The sequence below is a fragment of the Felis catus genome, chromosome A2 (assembly GCF_018350175.1).
Source record: "Felis catus isolate Fca126 chromosome A2, F.catus_Fca126_mat1.0, whole genome shotgun sequence".
NCBI lineage: Eukaryota > Metazoa > Chordata > Mammalia > Carnivora > Felidae > Felis > Felis catus.
This window is the reverse complement of record NC_058369.1, coordinates 70,958,047-70,981,980: the sequence shown is the minus strand read 5'-3', so window position 1 is coordinate 70,981,980 and position 23,934 is coordinate 70,958,047. Positions and strand designations below refer to the sequence as shown.

The 23,934-nt window shown below is 42.2% G+C and overlaps 1 protein-coding gene across 7 annotated transcripts in view; it reads left to right on the top strand.

Moving 5' to 3' along the window:
• HECW1 (HECT, C2 and WW domain containing E3 ubiquitin protein ligase 1) overlaps positions 1-23,934 on the top strand; it is a 421,784-nt gene that overhangs the window by 393,901 nt on the left and 3,949 nt on the right. For all 7 annotated transcript variants that reach the window (XM_019825270.3, XM_045052189.1, XM_006929092.5 and 4 more), the window contains 5 exons: positions 5,540-5,638; positions 6,186-6,315; positions 11,261-11,407; positions 12,771-12,885; positions 14,821-15,019. In XM_019825270.3, coding sequence (XP_019680829.2) covers positions 5,540-5,638; positions 6,186-6,315; positions 11,261-11,407; positions 12,771-12,885; positions 14,821-15,019 — 690 coding nt within the window. The remainder of the gene's footprint in view (positions 1-5,539; positions 5,639-6,185; positions 6,316-11,260; positions 11,408-12,770; positions 12,886-14,820; positions 15,020-23,934) is intronic.

Sequence of the window (23,934 nt, the reverse complement as noted above, 5' to 3'; positions counted from 1 at the left end):
TATCCTTCAAGTGGCTGGAATGGAGGAAAGGTTGAGACCCACCATCTGGTACAGGGGAAGGGCCCCCTGTGGGACCTGCCATGGTATAGCTGGTGTGTGGATTTAGACATGCCTTGTACATGCAGTTGAGGGAGATGCCTTGTCTCCTCGTGTCTTCAGATATCTCCATGCTGTCTGCACTTGCACCTGCTGATTCACCTGGGGTCCGAGGTCCCTCCTGTGAAGAGAAGTTGAATGGTGTCCCTCAGTGGAATTGAACACATGTGGGCATGCCTGATATGCTTGCAAAGGGAAGCCAACAAAAAGCAAGTGTGACCAGGGAATCTGGGGTCCTCAGAAATAACACAGCTCAAGAGAAGCAGAAAAATGGCACAGCAAGCCTGAGTGGCCAGCAAGCCTGAGCTGGAGATGTGAATGAGGGGTGGTAGCTGCTCCCTAGGCCCACCATGGCTTTGCCAGCCTAGGAATTCAAGGACAATGAATGCACTTCAAAAAGAGTCCCAGGAAACTCTCAGGTCCCCAGAAACTGCGCTGTGAAGTCCCTCTACCAGAGCAGGTCAATACCGAGGAGCTGTTTCCCTACCAGCAAAATACAAATGAGCACAAGCCTCTTCGAAGCGTAGATCTTGGGCAGCAGCCTGGGGGTCGGTGGCAGTGGCACCAGAACATGCAGCACATTAACTATCTCTGGGATTTGCTAAGATCAGTATGGTTTTAAGAATGGCGGCGCAGCAAAGAAGGAGGAACAGGGCCACACCCCGAGAGCTAGGCTGGTCTGCAGTATCCGATGAGACTCCTTATGGGGTCCCTGAGGAGGAAGGAAGGACAGAGGCCCTGCAAGTTCACTCATGGGGGCTCTGCAACGGGGGCTTGGGGCCTGGATATTAAAGTGACCCATGCATACTCACAGGCAGGGAAGGCATAATCTCGTACTTCTGTAGCAATTTACTTTTTTTTGTTTGTTTTTAATGTTTATTTTTGAGAGGGACAGAGCATGAGAGGAGGAGGGGCAGAGAGAGAGGGAAACACACAATCGGAAGCAGGCTCCAGGCCTCTGCGCTGTCATCACAGAGCCCAGCGCGACGCTCGAACCCACAAACCGCAAGATCATGACCTAAGCTGAAGTCAGATGCTTAACTGCCTGAGCCATCTAGGTGCCCCCTGTAGTGACTTACTTTTATCTGTCCTTAAAACTATTTGTGCCAGGGTGCCTGGGTGGCTCAGTCAGTTAAGCATCCGATTTCAGCTCAGGGCATGGTCTCAGGATCTGTGAGTTCGAGCCCTGCATTGGGCTCTGTGCTGACAACTCAGAGCCTGGAGCCTGCTTTGGATTCTGTCTCCCTCTTTCTCTACCCCTGCCCCACTGGTACTCTCTTTCTCTCAAAAATAAATAAACATTTTTAAAAAACCCATTTGTGCCAAGTAACTGAGATCAAAACAAACTTTTTATTTATTTATTTATTTATTTTGCTTAAATTATGTGCACAGTAGGGGCACCTGGGTGCCTCAGTCAGTTAAGCATCGGACTTCAGCTCAGGTCATGATCTCACAGCTCATGAGTTCGAGCTCTATGCTGACAGCTTAGAGCCTGGGGCCTGCTTCAGATTCTGTGACTCCCTCCCTCTTCCTCTCCCTGACTCACTTTCTGTCTCTCTTTTTCTCTTAATAAATAAATAAGCATTAAAAAAAAGAACACTTTAAAATAAAAAAATAAAATAAATTACGTGCATAATTTCTTCAATTATTAATACAGAAGTAAAGAGACATAATTTCTTTCCATTTCATAATTCCTACACATTTGTAACAACACATACAATCACTCTCCCAACAAGTAATTGTTCAAGCTAAATGAGGTAAATAAAGGAAGTGCAGGATCACTAGAAGATGTTTTCTCATAAATGAAATTAAGCACCATGGCAATTCATCAACTGGTAAAGGCGGCTTTCCATTCCAATCTATGCTTTTTAAGCTATTGTATTGGGTTTGAATTGTACAGTTGTATTGTGCTTTACACAAACTCATTCTAGATCACGGTTCATCACTCTGGAATATATCTTACTATATGTATTTTGGTCTGGCTATGAGCCATCTTGTCTGCGTTTATGCAAAGCCAAACCACATTATCATAGATTGCTTGCACAGCTACAAAAAAATATCTAGAGCTTACTAGTGGCCTGCATCAGCCTATACTGTGAAACCAGTATAATTTGGTCTTTAGAAATTCCATCTTATGGTCTACTCCTTTCAAAGCAAACAAACAACTGTCTATTGGTGGTCTGCATTGCAAGTCCGCTGTGCTAGAAACCATGCCATCTGCCACACTCCATCTGGTCACAGCCCTTTGTTGAGAGGTAGGCAGTGGTGATCTTTGCTGCACAGTGCTGAGCAAGACACCAAACCCTGAGATATCCTCCCCAGACCTTGATTTCCTGATCACTTACAATTGATCGAAGGTGAGCATCCAACCTGAGTTGCAACAAGCAAGAAATCATGCTGGAAATTTGGACCTAGGACAAAGAGACTCAAGTTGCTCTTGAACTCCAGGATGAAAACCATGAGAAGCGTTGATGGCAAGAGAGAAGAAGGGAGCAGATGTGCACAGAGAGGAGCCAAAGGGAAAAGGTGGATGCAGAAGGGAGAAGTCACTTGAGTCCCTCATTTTTCTGATGCCCAACTGCATTCCTGACCCTGGATTCTGTGAGACACCACTAGGGACTTATAAAGAATTTCCCCTTGGCTTAAGCTAGTTGAAGTTTACTTAAACTGAAATATTTCTAATTACCACAAGTTGGTGTTGGAAGCCCACATAAAATAAGACAATATATCATTTAAAGAGTGCAGTTTTCCAGAAGAGGAAACGGAAATCAGGTAGTTAAGTCCTTGCATGAGGTCGCATACCAGGCATATTGTAAAGGGTGGTGGTAACCAGCATCCTTCTGTGTTTTTACTGTTAAATAGTGTGCTGAGATAGATGTTCCTCATTATGGTAGGGAAGGATTCTTCTCATCCTGGTTACTACAAAGATTTTTTTTCCTCAGAGATTGATGGCAGATACTAACAACTAACTTTTCAGCTTCTAACAACAACAAAAAATGCCATATGACTTTTGTCTTTTGACATCATAATTTTTTCTAATAATAGAATACCTAATATTAAACTGTCCTCAGTTTCCTGAAATCAAATATCTTTAATCACTTTGCATTGTTCTGGGAATGGATTGGTAGGTTCTTGTGTTTTATTTATGATTTTTTTAATGTATGAGTGAGATGTCTTTAGTTTTCTTTCTTTTGCTCTTTTCCAGATTCAATTTATGGTGATGTAACTCATAATGATGAACTGAGTTTTCTATACTTTTCTGATTTCTGAACTATTTATATAGCAAGGGAGTTTTCTATCTGTGGAGGGTTTGAAAGACTATGTCTTTAAATACATGGGTATATATATCCATTCCCAGCATCAATTTTGTAGAAGTCCTTTTTCCTTATAATTTTCTAGTTCACACTGTCATTATTGGTCTATTTAAGTTTTCTACTTCTTCTTGAATAGATTTGAATAATTTTATATTTTGTTAGAAAATTCACAATTCATTGAACTATTCCATTTTTTCAACATTGAGTTGAAACTTGGATTTTTGTGTAATATTTTTATCTACTCCATATCTGTGGGTACTTACTCCCTGCTGAGATTACAGTATTTCTTTAGTAGGCCCTTTGGGACCACCTCCAAATGAGGAGGGTACTTAGCCAAGCACCTGTATTGATCTTTGCTGTCTTTCTGCTTTGGGTGGCCTTGGTCATCTCCATCTGGATGGTCACCAACCCCACCATCATGCTAGAATTATCAGCTGTAATGCTTAGAGTACAGTTAGAATGGGTAAGCCTATATTGGAGTAGAAGTAAACAGGATTGTGGTAACCATGTTTGGGACTGATTGGGCAGGGCAGGAGAGAGCACTGAGGGATGAAGCACTGGTAGGGCACCCTGGCCGCAAGGACTCAAGGACTCCAAGATGTCTAATTATCCTATGAACTTCTCCATCCACGGTGCAGCCCATAACACCTTCACTGAGCTTCCCTTCACCTCTAGTCTCTTTGGAGTCAATAATATTTCTATGTTAATATTTCCATGTTGTTTCCTGCAAATGCAATTGACCACCTGAAATATGCCAATTTGTTTTTTTTCTTTGTTTTTTGAGTTTTTAAAAAAATTTTTTTTAATGTTTTTATTTTTGAGAGAGAGAAAGAGAGACAAAGTGAGCAGGAAAGGGGAAAGATAGAAAAGGAGACACAGAATTAGAAGCAGGCTCCAGGCTCTGAGCTGTCAGCGCAGAGCCCGACGTGGGCCTCGAACTCAGGAACTGTGAGATCATCATCTGAGCCAAAGTTCATCCCTTAACCAACTAAGCCACCCAGGAGCCCCAGAAATATTGCCAATTTGAAGTGTTATTTATAATTATGCTTATTCTATGGGATCAAATGATCTATTAACTTAAACAATTTTTATAGTAAAGAGTAGGAAATCTTCTGAGCCTGAAAAGAACCTCATGAAAGGTAGTAAAGATGGGTTAATTGGAAATTCCAACTAAGACCATCTGAAAAATCACAATTAAGTTCACACTTAGGTGAAAAATCTACTTAGATGGAAAGAGACCAGGGAGACTCCTGTTATATGGACATAGGAGCCAGAGATGGGCAAGGCCCACACAGTGAGGAAACCAGGGTGTTAGACCAAGCGGATAAGAATCTGGTTGCAGAGCAGGGTCACAATGGGACCAAGGGAGTCTCAGCACTCAGCCAAGCAAGTTATTAGCAAAACTTCCAGGATATTAGAAAAAATCCCAGGATTTGCCCCAACAAGGATTTAAATCGGTAAAGGCCCTTACATCTGGAGGTAGCTAGATCCATAGGACCAATTCTTCCAGCAGAGACCTGTTCTTTGTTTGCACGTGGCTGGCAGTATTTAATAGCAATGTCGGCTCAGCTTATTGCTTATCACAATGTGATTCAATGTAACTCTTCCCACTGACTGTAAGCACAACTGCCATATGGGACTCATACTCAAATTCTCCACCTCTTGGCAGGTATCAGGTGCACATTTGACCTTCAGGTGGTATCTCTGGAATATCTGAACAGATAAGGATGGATGGTCCAAAAAAATTTTCTGTGTCTTGGGTTCAGGTCCTCCTCAGGTTCAATGTGGACTGTTTATCTAGGTTCCAGACTTCCCCTTTACAGTGCATTTCTTCTCTTGGGTCCTTATACCATCAGTTCTGAGGAGAGAATTCCAGCCTAATGACTCTATTCTGGTACTTGGGGGAAAGGAGGGTTCCTTTAGCACATACCAAGCACATAGGCATTGTTTATGGTAAAGAGTAAGGAGAAGGAGAATGAGTACCTCCCTTGTGTCATTAATTGGCAAATTCCTTAAACAACTTACAATGAGTATTATCAAGAAATACATAAACACAAATACAAATTGAAATTTTTAACAGTGTAAATTTCTACCTGGCCTTAAATTGCTCTGCCTTATCTGTGTTCCAGGTTCAGGTTTAGTGGTCGGATCCTAGGCCTGGCTTTGATCCATCAGTACCTTCTTGATGCCTTCTTCACAAGGCCCTTCTATAAGGCACTCCTGAGACTGTAAGTGTATTGCAGGCCATGGTCCGCAGCCCTGCCTATGGGACAACAGTCGCTGACCTCCCTGGCACCACTGACCCTTTGTCCCTGTTTTGTCCTAACCATTCCTGTTTGTTCACTTTCCTGAATGCTCAGATATCACATAAACCTTCTAGTACAATAAAAAGGCATTTGGAGTTTTTATGTAAGCATAGGAGTAGACAATTATAACATCATATAAAGGATATGAATCAGTTTATATAAATAATTACAGTAACATTACAAACTTTGCATTACACTACTAAGTAGAATTGATCTAAAACTTAGTTATTTTTAAATGTTTTAAAAAAACTTTTATCCAATTGCCATCAAGAGTTCCTGAATCAGTAACTATCCCATGTTTATTACTGTCATTCGCAAAAACAAAAAAAAAAGCATTGAATGAATGGAAAGATTCATCAATGTATTCAAAAGTATCAAATTGTTAGACTCAGTGTATATTGTTTTAGCCAGGTCTGGGCAGCCGTTTGTTTAACAATCTGTTTACCTTTCACCCTTGGGATGCATCCAGGCCCTGTGATTTAAGTGATCTGGAATATCTGGATGAGGAATTTCACCAGAGTTTGCAATGGATGAAGGACAACAACATCACAGATATCCTAGACCTCACTTTCACTGTTAACGAAGAAGTTTTTGGACAGGTTTGTGAGATGTGGTGCTTGGAAAAGACCATTTGTTTTTTTATTGTGGAAGATTCACATAACACAAAATTTACCACCTTAACCATTTTTATGTCTACAGTTCAAACCTGTGAAGTATATTCACACTGCTGTATAATCTCTAGTACTTGTTCATTTGGCAAAACTGAAGCTATAGCCATTAAACAATTATTCCTCATTTTTCCTTCTCCCCAATCCCTTGAAACCACCATTCTACTTTCTCTTACCGTGGATTTGGCTGCTCTAGATACCTCACATAAATGGAGTCATAGAGTATATGTCTTCGTGTGACTGGCTTATTTCACTTAATACAATGTCCTCCAGGTTTATCCACATTACAGCATGTGACAGGATTTCCTTACTTTTTAGGGCCGGATAATATTCTGCTATATGTATATACCGTATTTTATTTACCCATTTATCTGTTGATGGACCCTTGGGTTGCTTCCACATTTTGGCCATTGTAAATAATGCTGCTGTGAACATAGGTATACATTTACCTGTTCAAGTTCTTGCTTTCAATTCTTTGGGATAGATACTGACGAGTGGGATTGCTGGATCGTAAAGTAATGGGATTTTTTTTTTTTAATCTAGAAAACAAAGAATCTCATCCATTTAAAATACAATTCTTTGAGGACTACTTCCTTGTCTTCTTTCTTTTCCTTGTTATGACATGGATCTGCTTTAGAGAGTTTTTTGAAAATCAAATGTGATAATGGATCAGAAAACATTTTTTGAAGTGTGAAATACACTTGTAAGGTATTTCTGTTATCTGCGCAACTACAAAAATACTTTTTTTTATCACTAGCATCTAGATGTTTGCTCCTCCAAACTGCATGTATCTCAATACTATTAATAAGATAAAGCTTTGCATTTTTTTTTTAATTTTAACGTTTATTTATGTTTGAGACAGAGAAAGACAGAGCATGAACAGGGGAGGGGCAGACAGAGAGGGAGACACAGAATCTGAAACAGGCTCCAGGCTCTGAGCTGTCAGCACAGAGCCCGACGCGGGGCTCGAACCCACGGACCATGAGATCATGACCTGAGCCGAAGTCGGATGCTTAACCGACCGAGCCACCCAGGCGCCCCAAAGCTTTGCATTTTTATTCCCGCCAGTATATATACCTTTGAATCTTCTGGGTTACAGTTTTATCAGGTTAACCATAGCCTGAGTCACTTACAAGAGATTTCAAAAGCCTCTGACACATGATAATTTGAAATGGGTCATTGTGAGAATTGAGTTGATAGGCTCTATAAGTATCTTGATGAATGTGAACAGTGTGCTGAATCTGTGTGAGAGGTACCCACTGACCTCTGCAGCACCATACCATAATCATAAATTTTGGACAGGTCAGCATTCTGTTGAATTTCCTTTGTGTAAAGGACACTCAGGTATTCTGAATAATACCCTCTTCCATATTTGAGAAAAAAAATTATTTCTCCTTATAACTATAAAGGGTACACGTAAATATGTTCAAGAATATATGATTCATTGGGCACCTGGTTGGCTCAGTCAGTGGAGTATGCAACACTGGATCTCAGGGTTGTAAATCCAAGCATCGCTTTGGGTGTAGAGATTACTTAAAAAATAAAATCTTTAAAAAAAAAAGAATATACGATTCACATGACTGTCCTACCTTGTACTAGATGAAAGTATAAAATACACTGTTCCCTGTGTGTGACTTCTTTTAGTTCATTCTTTATATCTGTCCTGTAGTAGAAGGTAAATTTGCAAAACAAACTCAATCATTTAGAAAGTTTTATTAAGACAAATGGGTAGTCATCTTAAAGTTTAAGTTACACTCCTAACCTAACTCATTACACCAAAATTAATTCCACCTGGATCAGAAAGCTAACTGTTAAAAATAAATAAATAAAAAGACGAAAATGCCAAGATTTTTATTTTTAATCTTCCAGTAAGGAATGCTCCTGTAGATATGACCCAACTTTCAAAGTCATAAAAGCAGAGATTGACATAGCAAACTAAAATTATTGTTTTAATTCTATGTGGCCACGATACAACATAAGCAAAGTAAACATGGCATAATATCGAATACGCTGTAATGTATTACACAGACAAAAACCTATTCTTTCAACATTGGAAGAGATCCCACAGATCAATAAGAAATGGCCAACAACACAATAGAAAATTAGCAAAAAATAAATGGTTCCCAGAAACGGAAATATGAGGAAATACTCGATCTCATTCACAAGTTGTAAAAATGTAAATTAAAGCATAGTGAAATGCCATTTTCTCTTATGAGATTATCTTGAGTCAGAAAGTTTAACAGTATTCTGTTTTGGAGATGGTGTAGAGAACAGACACGCTGTATGGGAGTGTAGATAGAAGTTTGGTTTACTCTCTATGAAGGGCACCTTTGGGATAGCTACCCTCATTCTAAATGGACCTACCCACACCCCCACCAGGTGTTGTATGTAAGTGGTGAATCACTGAATTCTACACTTGAAACTAATATTACACTGTATGTTAACCAACTGGAATTTTAAAAAAAATTTTTTTACATTTATTTATTTTTTGAGAGACATAGAGAGACAGAGCACAAGTTGGGGAGGGGCAGAGAGAGAAGGAGACACAGAATCCGAAGCAGGCTCCAGGCTCCCAGCTGTCAGCTCAGAGCCCGATGCAGGCTCAAACTCACAAACCATAAGATCATGACCTGAGCCAAAATCGGACGCTTAACCGACTGAGCCACCCAGGTGCCCCTAACTAACTGGAATTTAAATAAAAATTAAAATAATTAAACTAAGAAAAATAAGAAAATAAATGCACCTGCCCTTGACTCAGCACCCATGTCTAGAAATTTGTCCTGCTAATATATTTATTCACACCTAATTCAAATGAGTAATGTATCAAGATCTTCACTGCAGCATTGTTGATACTTGAAAAAGATCTGAAACAATATAAATGTCCAGCAACGGAGCATTGGTTAAATAAATTATGATACATCCACACAATAGAATAGTGAGCTAGTGGGATGTGTGGTTAAAAAATGCAAGACATCCCAGCCCATCAACTTACATGTAAATCATAAACAATAAATAGGGTATTATAACAAAAATAGAATAAGTCAATTCTAAATTGGTATAAAACAATTCTTACATTTTTAAGTGAAAAGTATGGTGATGAACAGTGTATATAATATGCTACTGTTTGTGAGCAAAAAGAGATGATATATACATATTCTCTGATAAATACATAGAATCTTCCTGGAAGAGAAGTAAGGGCAATTTTTCTCCAGGTGGGGAGATTGTATGGCTGGGAGATGAAATGAGAAAGAAGCTTGCTTTTCATTTATGGCCTTTTATGCCACTTGAATGTTATTCCATGGATGCATATTACCTACTTAAAAAAATGAGGTAAACCACAAACAACTGAATATATAAAATTAGAAGGAAAAAATAATATCTAAAAAACAAAGGGCCATCCTTCACGGGTATGTGGCATAGGAACAACCCAGAAAAGTTTAAGATGCTCCCAAAGAGGATGTGCCATAGGTCTAGAATAACTCATATCTCTGTAAATGGGTGTCTCGTTCCTCTTCAAATGAGGTCACTAAGAACTATGACTTGGGTTTTAGGAAACCAAGTTACAGCCCTTCTTTTGGCAAGTTATGAGACACTGCGGAGCAGACAGATAGATGCAGGTGAAAGACATGATGGGCGTTTCCTGGGTGTGTTAGTTAGGATTAGAGTCAGCTGCCAGAGAAGAAACCCAAAATGACCCAGCTGAAACTAACAGTTTATTCTTCCCTCACAGAAAAGTGTAGAGGCAGGCAGCCCAAGGCTGCAACACCTACCAAGGGCATCTGCACTTATGGCCCAGATGCTAATAGTTCCCGAACCATCATGTTCCTGCCTGAGGCATCAGGACAAAGGAGCAACAACCCCTCCCTTTCAGGGGGTTCCTGAAAGTGCCATACAACATTCCCGCTTACAGAGTATTGGCCAGAATTTAGTTACAGGGCGCACCCAGCTGCAAGTGAGGTTAGGAAATAAAGTCTTTTACTGGGCAGCTAAAAATCAGAGGTTCCAAGGAATGTGGAGAATTAGTGGCAACTAGGATGTTATAATCGGCCAGTATTTTGTGATTAGCATTAATCACCTAAGTGCTGGAGAAAAAAATAACTGTCAGACTTTTGTGGACTATTTGTTCAGGTAGCTGTGTCAATGAGTGCAAATATACATATCTATGTTTATTAAGCCAATGACTAAGTAGAGGTATGCCTTACATGTCTTATAGCTTTGAGACATGAGGTGAGCCTCTTAAGTGAATTTAAGATGACCCCCTCCAAACACCAAAGCTTTCTGATAAAAAAAAAAAATGTCTAATATGTTACCCACCCTCTTGCCTTTCAAAAGACTCGTTTGTCCTAACAAACAAGTGTCACCCCGTTAAGTGGCATTGTCATTCTGTTTCCTTTCTCAGTCTGTCATTCTTCAGCCACTATTACACTGGGATGTAAAAACCATCTTCTCATTATCTGCTATTTTTCTGCCAATGATCTGCTTCAGGTGGGGAGGCTGGTGGCTGTTGAGAATTTGATCTAATTGGGATTTGGGGAAATTGAATGTGTGATTATGGTATAAGGACATTCTGGTCCATCTGTTCCCCTGGGACAACCAGGAGCACTTTTCTTTTATTTCCATTATGCCTCTTGAGTTAAAGAAACATGTTTCCTCTTTATAAAACAAAAACTGCAGTAAGGTGCATCAGTATCATCTTAGAACACGCAGAGCTTTTTTTAGTAGCTTCCAGGAAACGAACAAGAACTAAGGAGGCAATAATGCGGAAGCCACGTTGAAGAAGACTTTTTGTAAATAGTTCATCCTCCTAGAATTGATGTGAGCCACTGCACGATCCACTGAGTTGACAAGCATCACAGTCTCTCTGTTTCCCCACAAGGTAACGGAAAGGGAGTTGAAATCTGGAGGAGCCAACACGCAGGTGACGGAGAAGAACAAGAAGGAGTACATCGAGAGGATGGTGAAGTGGCGGGTGGAGCGCGGTGTGGTGCAGCAGACCGAGGCCCTGGTGCGGGGCTTCTATGAGGTGAGGAGGGTGGCTTGTGGGGAAAACGGAGAAGAACCAAGGCGGGCAAAGGGCTCAGCTCCCGTCACCAGAGGGCAAAGAGGACACCCTTGGGGTAGATGAAGGTGTCAGAGTTCTCTGGGAAACGAAACTCTTACGGTAGGTGAAAAATGCTCTCACAAAGATATTGTTGTGGCCCCAGTGTGCCAGATAGGAAAACTTTTGTTATCTCCTGTCAAGAGCTGTGCGTGTGTGTTTCCTTTCATTCGGTGAAATAAAAATAAGTGAGGCGAAGGCATTCGAGGGCATTGTCCACTCTTGGTAGATTTCTCTTTTGTTGTAGTGTCACTCGGTGCCACGTAATCCATACTGAGGTGGTAAATCAAGAGGACAGGGACAGCTTCCAGCTTCCTATGCTCCAAACGTCGACACCCTTAAACTTTTGCAATTAAGAAACAAGACACTGTAAATGCTTTCTCAAGGCTCGAGTCTTGGAAAGTTTTCTTTCCCTGCCATGATGGACAACAACATGGCTCACTGGCTTGTCCATCTCTACTTTGATTAGAGGAGGCACCGACTGACCTCAGGTGTTCAGTTGTGTCTGACACATTTGGCAATAAGGTGTAAAGTCAGAGCTTAGCGCCCTCACAAAGGAGGTCTTCCCTCTTTAGAGGGAGGAAGGAAGAGAGGGGAGAAAGGAAGGAAAATACAGTTGTTTTAATATAGAATGCCCATTCCTAGGAAACAAGTCATAGGTTTATGTGGAAGAGAGGATACCTTTTAAGTGAAGTGATAATACTAACATCAAGTCACCTCACAGTGTTTGGATTTTTGCCTTTAAAATGCAAGGACACTTGGAACTTAAATGTGACTAGAGAAAGTCAAGTCAGGTTTGCCCATAACATCATTCTGAGAGGGAGCATCAGAGGGAGTGAAAACCCTGGGACCTTTTTTGAGTTCACAGCTCGTGAATGGGTTGTGTGTCAAAATGTGTAAGTCACGATTTTGAACTTGAACATGATAGTACATTTTTTAAAAAGTTGTAGGGGAGCCTGGGTGGCTCAGTCGGTTAAGCAACTGACTTTGGCTCACGTCATGATCTCTGTGTGTGGGTTTAAGCCCCACATCAGGCTCTATGCGGACAGCTGGGAGCCTGGAGCCTGCTTCAGATTCTGTGTCTCCCTCTCGCTCTCTGCCCCTCCCCTCTCTCTCTCTCTCTCTCTCTCTCTCTCTCTGAAAAATAAATAAATGGTAAAAAAATTGTTTTAAAGAGAAAATAAAAGTTGTAAATGATGATCAGCTTCCCAGCTTAACCCACAGAAGTAATAATAAGTGAACAAAACCTTTCATTGTGGTTGTACCTGAAGCCTAATCTGTATTTCAGGTGGTAGACTCGAGGCTTGTCTCTGTGTTCGACGCCAGGGAGCTGGAGCTGGTGATAGCGGGCACTGCGGAAATCGACCTGAATGACTGGCGGAATAACACAGAGTACCGGGGAGGTGAGCCGGCGGGGCCAGCACAGACACAGGGCACCACTTTTTAAAACATGTTATATTGAAGTGAAATTGACAGATCGTAACATTAACCATTTTAAAGTGAACAGTGCGGTGGTATTTGGTACATTCACAATGTTGTGCAACCATCACCTCTCGCTGGTTCCAAAACATTGCCCTCACCCCGAAAGGAAACCCCGGACTCATTCGGCAGTTGCTTCCCCTATCTGAGAGCCGTCACTCTGCGTTCTGTCTCTGTAGATTTACCTATACTGGATATTTCATACAGAGTCATACAATATGTGGTCTTTGGGATCTGGTTTCTTTCATTAGGCATTCTCCTTCAAGGTGTGTTTCGCTGCTTCATTCCTTTTTGTGGTTGAATAATATTCCTTTTATATTTATATTCCATGTATAGTTATAAATATAAGATAATATGCCATGTTATAGCTATATATATGATATATATTTCAGAACTTCTTAAAGGGTGAATAAAATTTGGCCTTACTTCGATTTGGCCTTCAACGCAGATTAGGTTCTCCTAACAAGCCTTCCAGTGACTTCCATCCTGAATGTTCCTTCAGGTGATCCCCATTACTGTAATCTCTGGCCTAACTGCATGTAGATGCATGACCAAGATGGCCACCCAGAGACCAGCTCCTGAGCTAGGTTACATGCTGGCAAGGAAGCGTCTCCGCTCCGGCTGGAACTGCAGTCCTCTTCCCCTCTGTCTCAGTTCGCCACAACCTGGTTCTGTTGTCTCTCCAAACCCTAAACTTCTCCTAACTACTGGCTTTCACGCTGCCAAACTAGTCTTCTTGAGACATTTTCACCAAGCCATTTCCTTATCCACAAAACAAACTCCGTATTACTTTTGAAAGTGTTTTGTTTTTAAGGCTCAAAACCATTTCTTTGTGTAAAATATGACAGAGAAACCTCAGTCGGAGCCATAGGCAGAAAGCTGGGCCTGCCATCTCAGCCTCCCTCGTCTCCCCAGTGTACTCAGCCATGAGAAGCCTGTGTGGGACCACTGGGCACTTCTTGGCATGACAGGGGAAAACCAAGGAGTCGAGTCCCAGTGTCTCTGCCTGGCTGCTACGGCCCTCTATGGCCCTCAGCCAGTTTCCCTGAGACCCCTCTCTGCACTAGTCAGCTTGCAATTCCCTGCATATTTCTTCCTCATTCTTGTTCTCCGTTTCTCCTGTTCTCCACTCCCACAAAGCCTTCCTGCGCTCACGTACACCTCACTTCCCTCTTTCTACCCCGGCTGACGTACATCTCTCCCATCTTGGAGTGCCTCTTGCATTTGCAGGGGTGGTGAATCATTTACCTGAATCAGGTGACCCAAGCTTGCTCTCCCAACTGTATAGTGACAGCGGCTCAATACCTCTTCCATGGGCCCAAATGGCCTGAGAGCAGCTGTTCCGGGAGCACTAATCACTAATGGCCACTGGAGATTCCAGCATCTTCTGTTCTCTATGCTTGTCGTTTACCTTCCGTCCTTCTTAAGTCTTAGACTGTCCCACGGTATACAGTTACCAAGAGCTAAGACCTCAGAACAGAGAAAATACAGTGAAATATTATGTTCATAGAGGGTTTTGTCTCTTAGGGTCCCAAGGATATCTAGCCACTCCTTGTCTCATTTATATGAGGCAGGATAATGACTAGTGTGGTCCCAATTGTTTACATAGAAAGCAGACATCTCTGAGGACACCCCTCAGAGCATAAAATCTTTTAATAAAATGGCTACTTTCTAAATCTGCTTTTGTTATAAAATTTGACCTAGCTACACAGATGGTCTTAGACTTGTGTGAAGGCCGTCAGAGAAATCGGCAGGCCAGCAGCAGCTAGTCGGTCCCCATTGCACCTGCTGCGTGTTTCGCCTCTCTCCCTTCCTCCTCCTCTCTGCACATCCTCCCTTCCTCCTTCTGCCCCATTCAGGTTATCATGACGGGCATCTTGTGATCCGCTGGTTCTGGGCCGCCGTGGAGCGCTTCAATAATGAGCAGAGACTGAGATTACTTCAGTTCGTCACGGGAACGTCAAGCGTGCCCTACGAAGGCTTCGCAGCCCTTCGAGGAAGCAATGGGCTTCGGCGTTTCTGCATAGAGAAGTGGGGGAAGATTACGTCTCTCCCCAGGTACGGGCTCCTGCCAGCCTTCAGGAAACCCACCAAGTATACTTTGTTATTAAGTTTGGATGATGATCCTTTAGGATAGAATTCCCTGCCACCTACAGTTTGTTACGAGTTACTGATGAAAGGTGCCAATGAAGAGTCTCTGGGATGTGAATTTAGACCGTATTCTTAGTTATTTTTGGACTATTGATGGTGTTTGGGCAATAATGTCATGGTCCGTGTGTGAGTTGTGGGAAGCTTTCCAATCTGTACACAGCCCAGTTTAATTTAAGGAGGAATGTCTCACCTGGTGAGGGTGGGAGGAGAGGCTGGAAGCCCAAAATATAACCCTTCCAACGCCGTATCTGTACTCCTCCAGCATGTCACTTGATACTCTGTAGGATAGTTATGCATGTACGTGTCACATTTTTCCTACTATGTTTTCCTAATGTTTATTCTTGAGAGAGACAGAGAGACAGGGAGCAAGTGGGGGAGGACAGAGAGAGAGACATGGAATCGGAAGCAGGCTGCAGGCTCCAAGCTGTCAGCACAGAGCTCAGCATGGGGCTCAAACTCACGAACCGCAAGATCATGACCTGAGCTGAAGTCAGACACTTAACCAACCGAGCCACCCAGGTGCCCCTATCCTACTATGTTTTAAACCATGTGAGGACAAGACTGTATGTATCACAGGCCTCTAGAGAGACTTCTATATAGCAAGCTGTCAAGGAGATTATTGTGGGATAAATGCAAAAAAGGAGACACTAAAGATCCCGGCAGTTTAACAGATGAATTTCCTACACTGTGAGTTTTAATCCCTACACTTCCTGGGTCCTTCATAATCCACTCTGGGCAGCCTTTTCCTGCCCTGAAATAAAGAGCACTAAAGACATGCTTCTGTATAGGTACTACAGTAATAAATCCTACTCAACAACAAAAGAAAAGATTGATCCATATTGCTTTCTTCTATGATACTTTCTAATTATAAAAGGAGATTCACATTTCATTCAGCTCTATTTCCACATGACTTCCCAGATACCATTGCTAAATCCCAATGGAAGGATTTACTGAACTATGATTTGCATCCAGATCTCCCACACCTTCTAAAGTCCTGAAGACAAGTCACCTGATGCCAGTGAGCATCAGGAGACCCAGGAAACAGAGCTCATGCCCAGCTGGTTAATAACAGCCAAAAGCCTTGGCACAATTTTCAGCCCTGGCTTCACCCACTTGCTCAGCAGCCCCTCAGTGCTCATTTGCATGGTTCTGCTGATGGCTGAACCTACTGAATTAAATCTGGCAAGAAAATAATGCTAAAAAGGCAAGATTCCCATTTGTCTAGTTTAATGAAAGATTTGAAAGACAAGGTTATTTGGAAACATTCTGTTCTTATTTTGGAGAATGTGTTGAGTCACCATTTGATGATAGCCTCCGCCCCAAGGAGGGACTAAGATACAACCACCTACCTTCCCAGAGGAGCTTATAGTCTAGGAAAGAGGGCAGCCCAGTAGTAATAAATTACAACACAAGGTGGAATCCAAGGGGCACTGAGAAGGGAAGATAAAAACAAGATGCTATGAGGATGTAGAACACAGACCTAATAATCCCAGCTGAGCTGGTAGGAGGAGATGCCACAAAGAAGCTGGTAGTTAGGTGAGCATTGAAGGCCAAGGAATGGGTGGAGGGGAACTCTAGGCTGAAGCAGCAGCTTGAGCAAGGCCTGGGGGTGGGAGGTGGCCAGCATGTGTTCAGGAAGGAGTGCTGGGCCAGCATGGAGGACAGAATGTCCTAAGTGATACTCATAAGGGATAAGGTTGAGAGAGATAGTTTGGTGAATCACAGAGAGAAGCCCCTGCTGAGGAGTCTCAGTTTTGTTCTTTAGGAAATGGAAATAGGAATTGCTTTTGTCATTTGGGGATCACAGATTGAGTCTAATTACGTATTTGCTTTGAGCAGCTTTGAATTGTGCATTAATTCTATTCACCTACACAAACAGCTTATGAGGTGGATGTTGGGCTTATCGTTAGGCTCTTCACATCAGGGCCGAGGCATCCCTAAAAAGTCTGCTATTCCACAAACCCCAGAGAGGATTCTTTGGGGAGGCAGGGACTTCACCCTGGACCAGGAAGAAGAAGCAAAGGCTGAGATACTCCTGGGAGGACGGTTAAAATGACCCCCTGGATAGTAACCCCTAACTAGTCTTCCTTGTGCATTTTCTGAAGATCCAAAAACCTAAAAAGTGTCACCAATGTGTGAAGAGAAAGAAGTAACTTCTGACTTCTAAGAATGGTAGTTTGGAAAGACCTGGCCAGGTGACATGGCAGGTGGCAGGAGGCCCTGAGGTGGGTGGAAGCAACATCTGCAATGAGTTGGGGCGGGGAAGGGCCCAGAGGCTGGCAGGAGAGTCAAGCAGACACAGGATGACCCAGGACTTCCCAGAGAATGTGAGCTCAATGCACACTGCCCACACTGGGAGGAGAGGTGGTCTGGAGCTGCTTTGTCTGCAGATCTCCCCTCTACAGACAACTGACTGCCCAGATGAGAATGCCAAATACTGATGCAACCAAACCTGAATCATAGCCCAGGCTAAATAAAACCTTTACATCAATCCAAGCCCTTGCCTCCCCAAAACTATAGGAGGGTTAGGAAAGAGGACTTTGAGAATAATGGTTTCTAGGATGTAATTTTACAGTGCCTGATAAACTTCAGTATAAGACAGGTGGGACAGTCACTAAGGTTGAGGTCAAGGAGCTAGCATGTTAGGGCATTAAACAGGTCATCCATGTGGACTCAGAAGCTACACAGTCTGTTGAGAATGTGTTGAGACTGGGAAGGATTTAAGCAAAGTAATAGAGATTTTAATAAATGTAATTATAGCTGGAAGGTCAGAAGGTATGGAAGGTATATCTAGAGCACTGATTTGCAAACTTTTTAATCATAGGCCACAGAAAGAAATACCTTTTACATACGTCACAACCCAATACATGTGTATCTACTTCTCTGTGTGTGTGTGTGTGTGTGTGTGCATGTCTGTCTGTCTGAAATACAAGTTCCTCAAAACAACACTTTACCCTGGGGCGCCTGAGTGGCTCAGTCGGTCAAGCGTCCGACTACGGCTCAGGTCATGATTTCATTGTTCATGAGTTCAAGCCCCACATCAGGTTCTGTGCTGACAGCTCAGAGCCTGAAGCCTGCTTCAGATTCTGTGTCTCCCTCTCTCTCTGCCTTCCTCTGCTCATTCTGTGTCTCTTCCTCTCTTTTAAAAATATATAATAAACATTTAAAAAATTAAGAAAAAAAACAATACTTTACCCTTATTACCTGCAGGTAGTACACTCTTCTAATCTATCCTATTTGATTGAAATAAAGTGCCAAATAAAACCTGTAATTATAGAAAAAAAATCTAAGTGGCACAAGATTCAGAGAAATAGAATTTTTTAAACATTTGTTTCCCTTTTATTTTTATTTATTTATTTTAATTGAAGTATAGTTGCTACAAGATGTTATATTAGTTCCAGGTGTACAGCATAGTGATTGGATAAGTCTGTTGGTTATGCTGTGCTCACCATGAGTGTCACTACCATCTGTCACTATACAATGCTATGACAGTGCCATTAACTATGTTCCCTGGGTTGTGCCTTTTATTCTTGTGACCTATTCATTCTGTGACTGGAACTCTGTACCTCCCACTCTCCTTCACCTATTTTGCCCAACCTCCCTCCCCACCCCACCCCCGGCAACCATCAGTTTGTTCTCCGTATTTATGAGTCTGTTTCTGCTTTTTGTTTGTTTGCTTTGTTTTGTTTTTAACATTACACATATAAGTGAAGTCATTTGATATTTCTCTTTCTCTGTCTGATCTGTTTCACTTAGCATAATACCTTCAAGTTCCATCCATGTTGTCACAACGGCAAGATCTCATCCTTTGTTATAGCTGAGTAAAAGGAACAGAAATTTTTTATCAAAGACTCAAAAGTAATGATCTAGAATTGGTAGTGGAGAGTGAGCAAAGTGCTCATTCACATCAAAGAATGTGGCAGGATGACCATTGACCATCTCTACTCATGGGGACTGAGACAGGATACTAAGACTTGTAGGCCACATCCAGAAAGGGAGAGTGGGAGAGTTTCCTTACTGTACAACAAGGACTGGGGAGGGAACAGAGGAGAGGCTCCAAAGAAAGAAAAGCGTGGAAGCTAGTCTGAATAGACACATCACAAGGCAGCATGGAGATGGAATAAAGGAGAGGAGGGGAACTTAAGGGTTTACATTTGGAGTGGGAACCAGGGATTCCAGAACTATGAGCCATGGGCAGATTGGCCTAAAAGTTGCAAACAGAATTCTAACAACATGCTCCACTGCAGATATAAACTGAGCCCAAGCCCAGGTGGAGGGGAAGGCCTGGTTGAGGTAGATATTGACTTACTGTATAGGGATGGCTCTCAAGAGGGATGGGAGAGATGACTTTGCCCCCCAGGGGACATTTGGCAATGTCTGAAGACATTTTTGGTTGTTGGGGAGGGGCTAGTGGCATCTAGTGTAGAGGCTAAGGATGCTGCTAAACACCTGCGATGCACAAGACAGCCCCTCATAATGGAGAATTATCAAGTTTAAAATGTCAGTTGTGCCAAGGTGAAAAACCCTGCTCTGTAGGCTATAAGGCTACAAAGGAGGCTTGAGGGAGCCATTGGGAGTTTGGAAGGGAAACTGACAGCCACTGAGAAGCCATAGAGAAGGCAAGAGGAGAGAAATGTTCAAGAACAAAAGATATCAAAGGCTTTTAAAAAGCTTGAGGAGGTGTGGGCAGAGAATGGGCCTCTGGATTTGGGGATCAAGAGGTTCAAGTTGAAAAAGAATAGGTTTAGTAGTGCTGAGAGTGAGAACCATCTGTTATTCTCTCTCTCTCTCTCTCTCTCTCTCTCTCTTTGAGATCATAAATGGGGGAGGGATAGCGAGAGGGGGACAGAGGATCCAAAGCTGACTCTGCGCTGAAAGGCTGACAGACTGACAGCAGAGAGCCTGATGCAGGACCTGAACTCATAAATCATGAGATCGTGACTTGAGCCAAAGTTGGACACTCAGCTGACTGAACCACTCAGGCACCCCTGAGAGTAAGAACCATATGTACAGGGAGGCTATGGTTGGACAGCGGAAGAAAGTGACATGAAGGGGAGACAGGACTTCTAAAATTGGCCTCACAACTAGCTGAACAACCAGCAGCAGAGAGCTGCTTTGTTTGCTTTTAGTAGTGTTGTTTGCTTTTGGCCAGCCTTAAAGTGGTCTCTTCTGGGGAGGAGCATGCTATCATTGGTTACCATTTTAATCAACAACTTGGAAAAAATCAAGGAGACACTGTAGATGTTACAAAGTATAAGGGCAAATAATACAGTGATTGGCACAATCTAAATCCTGAGTTATCTCAAAATGCTGGAACCCTAGATTAATAACAACAGAGTGAAAATTGACCTGGCATGATTGAAAAGATTCATGTGGAGTTCCAAAATATCCGTTGCACAAATGGGAGATCAGGGTGGGTGATTCATTTACCAGTGGTTTATATGAAAGAGGCTTTTGAGTACCCACAGGTGTGACACAGTTCCGGAAATTATAACTGCAGTTGTGGTTGCATTATTAAGAGAATCTTATGTTTAGATGATGATTCACATGGGAATGCAAGCTGGTGCAGCCACTCTGGAAAACAGTAGGGAGGTTCCTCAAAAAACTAAAAATAGAACTACCCTACGACCCAGCAATTACACTACTAGGCATTTATCCAAGGGATACAGGTGTGCTGTTTTGAAGGGACACATGCACCCCCATGTTTATAGCAGCACTATCAACAATAGCCAAAGTATGGAAAGAGCCCAAATGTCCATCGATGGATGGATGAATGGATAAAGAAGATGTGTTATATATATACAATGGAGTATTACTCGGTAATCAAAAAGAATGAAATCTTGCCATTTGCAACTATGTGGATGGAACTGGAGGGTATTATGCTAAGTGAGATTAGTCAGTCAGAGAAAGACAAAAATCATAGGACTTCACTCATATGAGGACTTTAAGAGACGAAACAGATGAACATAAGGGAAGGGAAACAAAAATATAAAAACAGGGAGGGGGACAAAACAGAAGAGACTCATAAATATGGAGAACAAACTGAGGGTTGCTGGAGGGATTGTGGGAGGGGGGATGGTCTAAATGGGTAAGGGGCACTAAGGAATATACTCCTGAAATCATTGTTGCACTATATGCTAACTAATTTGGATGCAAATTTAAAAAAATAAAAAATTAAATTAAAAAAATAAAACCAGGAAAAAAAAGAAAGGAAAAGTTAATAAATAAATAAATATTCACAGATTACAAAAGGCATTTATGTGCATTCTAACATTGGTCCTCACTACAACCCCCTGACGTACACAGAGCATATATTATTGCCCTCATTTTACAAGTGAGAAAACTGAGGCTTAGAAAGATTAACTGACTTTCCCAAGGTGATAAAGCTAGCAAGTGGCTAGGCTGTAATCAGAATAGAGGTCTTCCTACCCCTGGTTTTGTGCTTTCTCTGCCACCTACTGCACACGGGAGCACTGGGCCCAGAGCCTAGGGAGGGAATGAGCAGGTGTTCTATGCCGTCAGAACCATGCCTGGAGAACTGCAAGCATTTAAGAATACTGAATCAAGGGCACCTGGGTGGCTCAGTCAGTTAAGCGTCTGACTTCACCTCAGATCATGATCTCATGGTTCGTGGGTTTGAGCCCCACATTGGGCTCTGCACTGAATGGCTCAGAGGCTGGAGCCTGCTTCAGATTCTGTCTCACCCTTTCTCTCTGCCTCTCCCCTGCTCGTGCTCTGTCTCTCTCTCTGTCTCTATCTCAAAAATAAATAAACATTAAAAAAAAGAAGAAGAATGCTGAATCGAACCATGATTTTATTGTGTTCATTCATTCTCAATTACAAACTACAGTCTACTTAAGAGAATTAACCAAAGCTGGTGATAAATGCAGTAAAAGCAACTCGAAGAAACTGGGTAGCCATGCTAGGTCTTGAAGAGGTGCCATTTGCTAATGCTTTCAGATTATTCCCAGAAATTATCTTCTACACAATTCATTTGGTTCCAGCTATTTTGCAAATATGGGATTTTTGACATAACATTTCCACTCCTGAGTGCCAGTTAAAATGGCCAGAGGAAGAAAACCAAGGCAATGATGGCTGCTCATACCTTGCTCCTAACTAGTTCAGCTAGTTTCAGAAGCATACTTGGGATTTTCCCACCCTACTTAACTTGGTTAGCCAGAAACCAGAGCATGTCTTTATTTTAATCTTTCTAAACATAGAGAAGGGTCGCTGTAATTGTCATCCTACATTGAGTGCTCTTCCACTTTTACTCAAATGAGTTTAGGTAAGATATTTTAATTATTCTCTTGTGAGGTCAACAGAGGCCTGTTTGAATCTTCAATCATAATCTGAGACTCTGCTAATCTTGGTCTATTTTTATGCTTCTTCCCAGGTAAATCCTTAAGACCTAAGGCCAGATACACTCCTATCCTGTGCCCACCCTTGGAGCTTGTGGGGGCACAAGGAGATGGGGGTTAGTTTTCCAAGAATGATGAGGGAGCTATGGCCAGGAGAAGGAGGAATGGATGCTGAGAGGCAAAAACATCAGCATCCTCCCACTATTCTTCCCGTGCAGGAGAACCCACCTTCCCTCTTCCTTCTTCCCACCTCCCCATTACCCAAATAATCTCTCTCATACCCTGAGCACTGCATCAGCCTGATCAGGAACTCTGAAAACAAAGGTATAAACAATACACAACTTCCCTAGGGATCTTGTAATTAAAAGAAGAATTCAGTATCCCAAGTGAAATTCAAATGAAGGGGAATGGTCTCTTTGCTTAGAGTTGTGTTTAGTCTTATTGTGTATATGTTTGTTTTGTGATGTTTTATCTTCTCTTTTATTGTTATTTTATTTTAGTTTAGTTTAGTTTATTTCGTTCCATTTTCATGTGCCCTTCTTCTGTGCTGGTTGGCTTCTCAAGACACCATTGCAACACACCTTTTAGGAAGCAAAAGACATTAAATTGGCCTTGAGCTGCACCCATCCACCTTTCTCCCTACTTTGGTATAGACCTTGTCCTCAACCAACAATTCCATAAAAACAAAGCACATCTGACAGGAAGAAATTAGTCAGGTTATTTGAAGTTCCACGAGGGGAAACTGTCCTGGGCCTCTCGGGCTCACCACTGAGCCCTATGTAGGTAATACAGGGTCTGGTCCTGGTCCGTGCATTAGTGCAAGGCAAGGAAAGCCATTCGTTATCTAGACCAGATACTGGTGTGCGTGGGCCCATAGGATGAATGAAGAATATGACAAATAAGGCAGAACTCAGGGCACAGGGATGCTCCAGGCAACCAGGGAAGACTATTCCAAAAGCTCAGCTGTTCTTGGAAGTGACGCACTCTGATGTCAGGTTAGCTGTGTCCCCCTGAAACAGAAGAGTCACACTGTCTCCAGGGCACACCTGACTTGATAGAGCATTGGATCTCAGAATTTCAGGGCATCCGGTGGCATCTCTACATCAATACACATGGTTTACTGTGGCCCAGAAATCAGAGCTAGACAAGGAGACTTGGGAATATGATCCTGTAGTATTAATGACGTTTCTGCCTCCTTCACTGATCACATCCAATTCATATTTCAACTGCAGAATAAAACTGATATTGTCGATTGATGAGTGTGGTTTGCTTGTAAATGTTTCTAGTTATTCTACTCCCTCAACTAGTTTATTCATGCCTAGAAGGCCATCGTTCTTAGTTGCAATTTTATATGGTGGTCCAAAACCTGGTTGTGCTCATTTTTTATTCCCTTTTGCTTCATACCTTCAGATTGATCACAGATACATACAGATACATACAGACCAGTTGTACCTTGAAACAAAC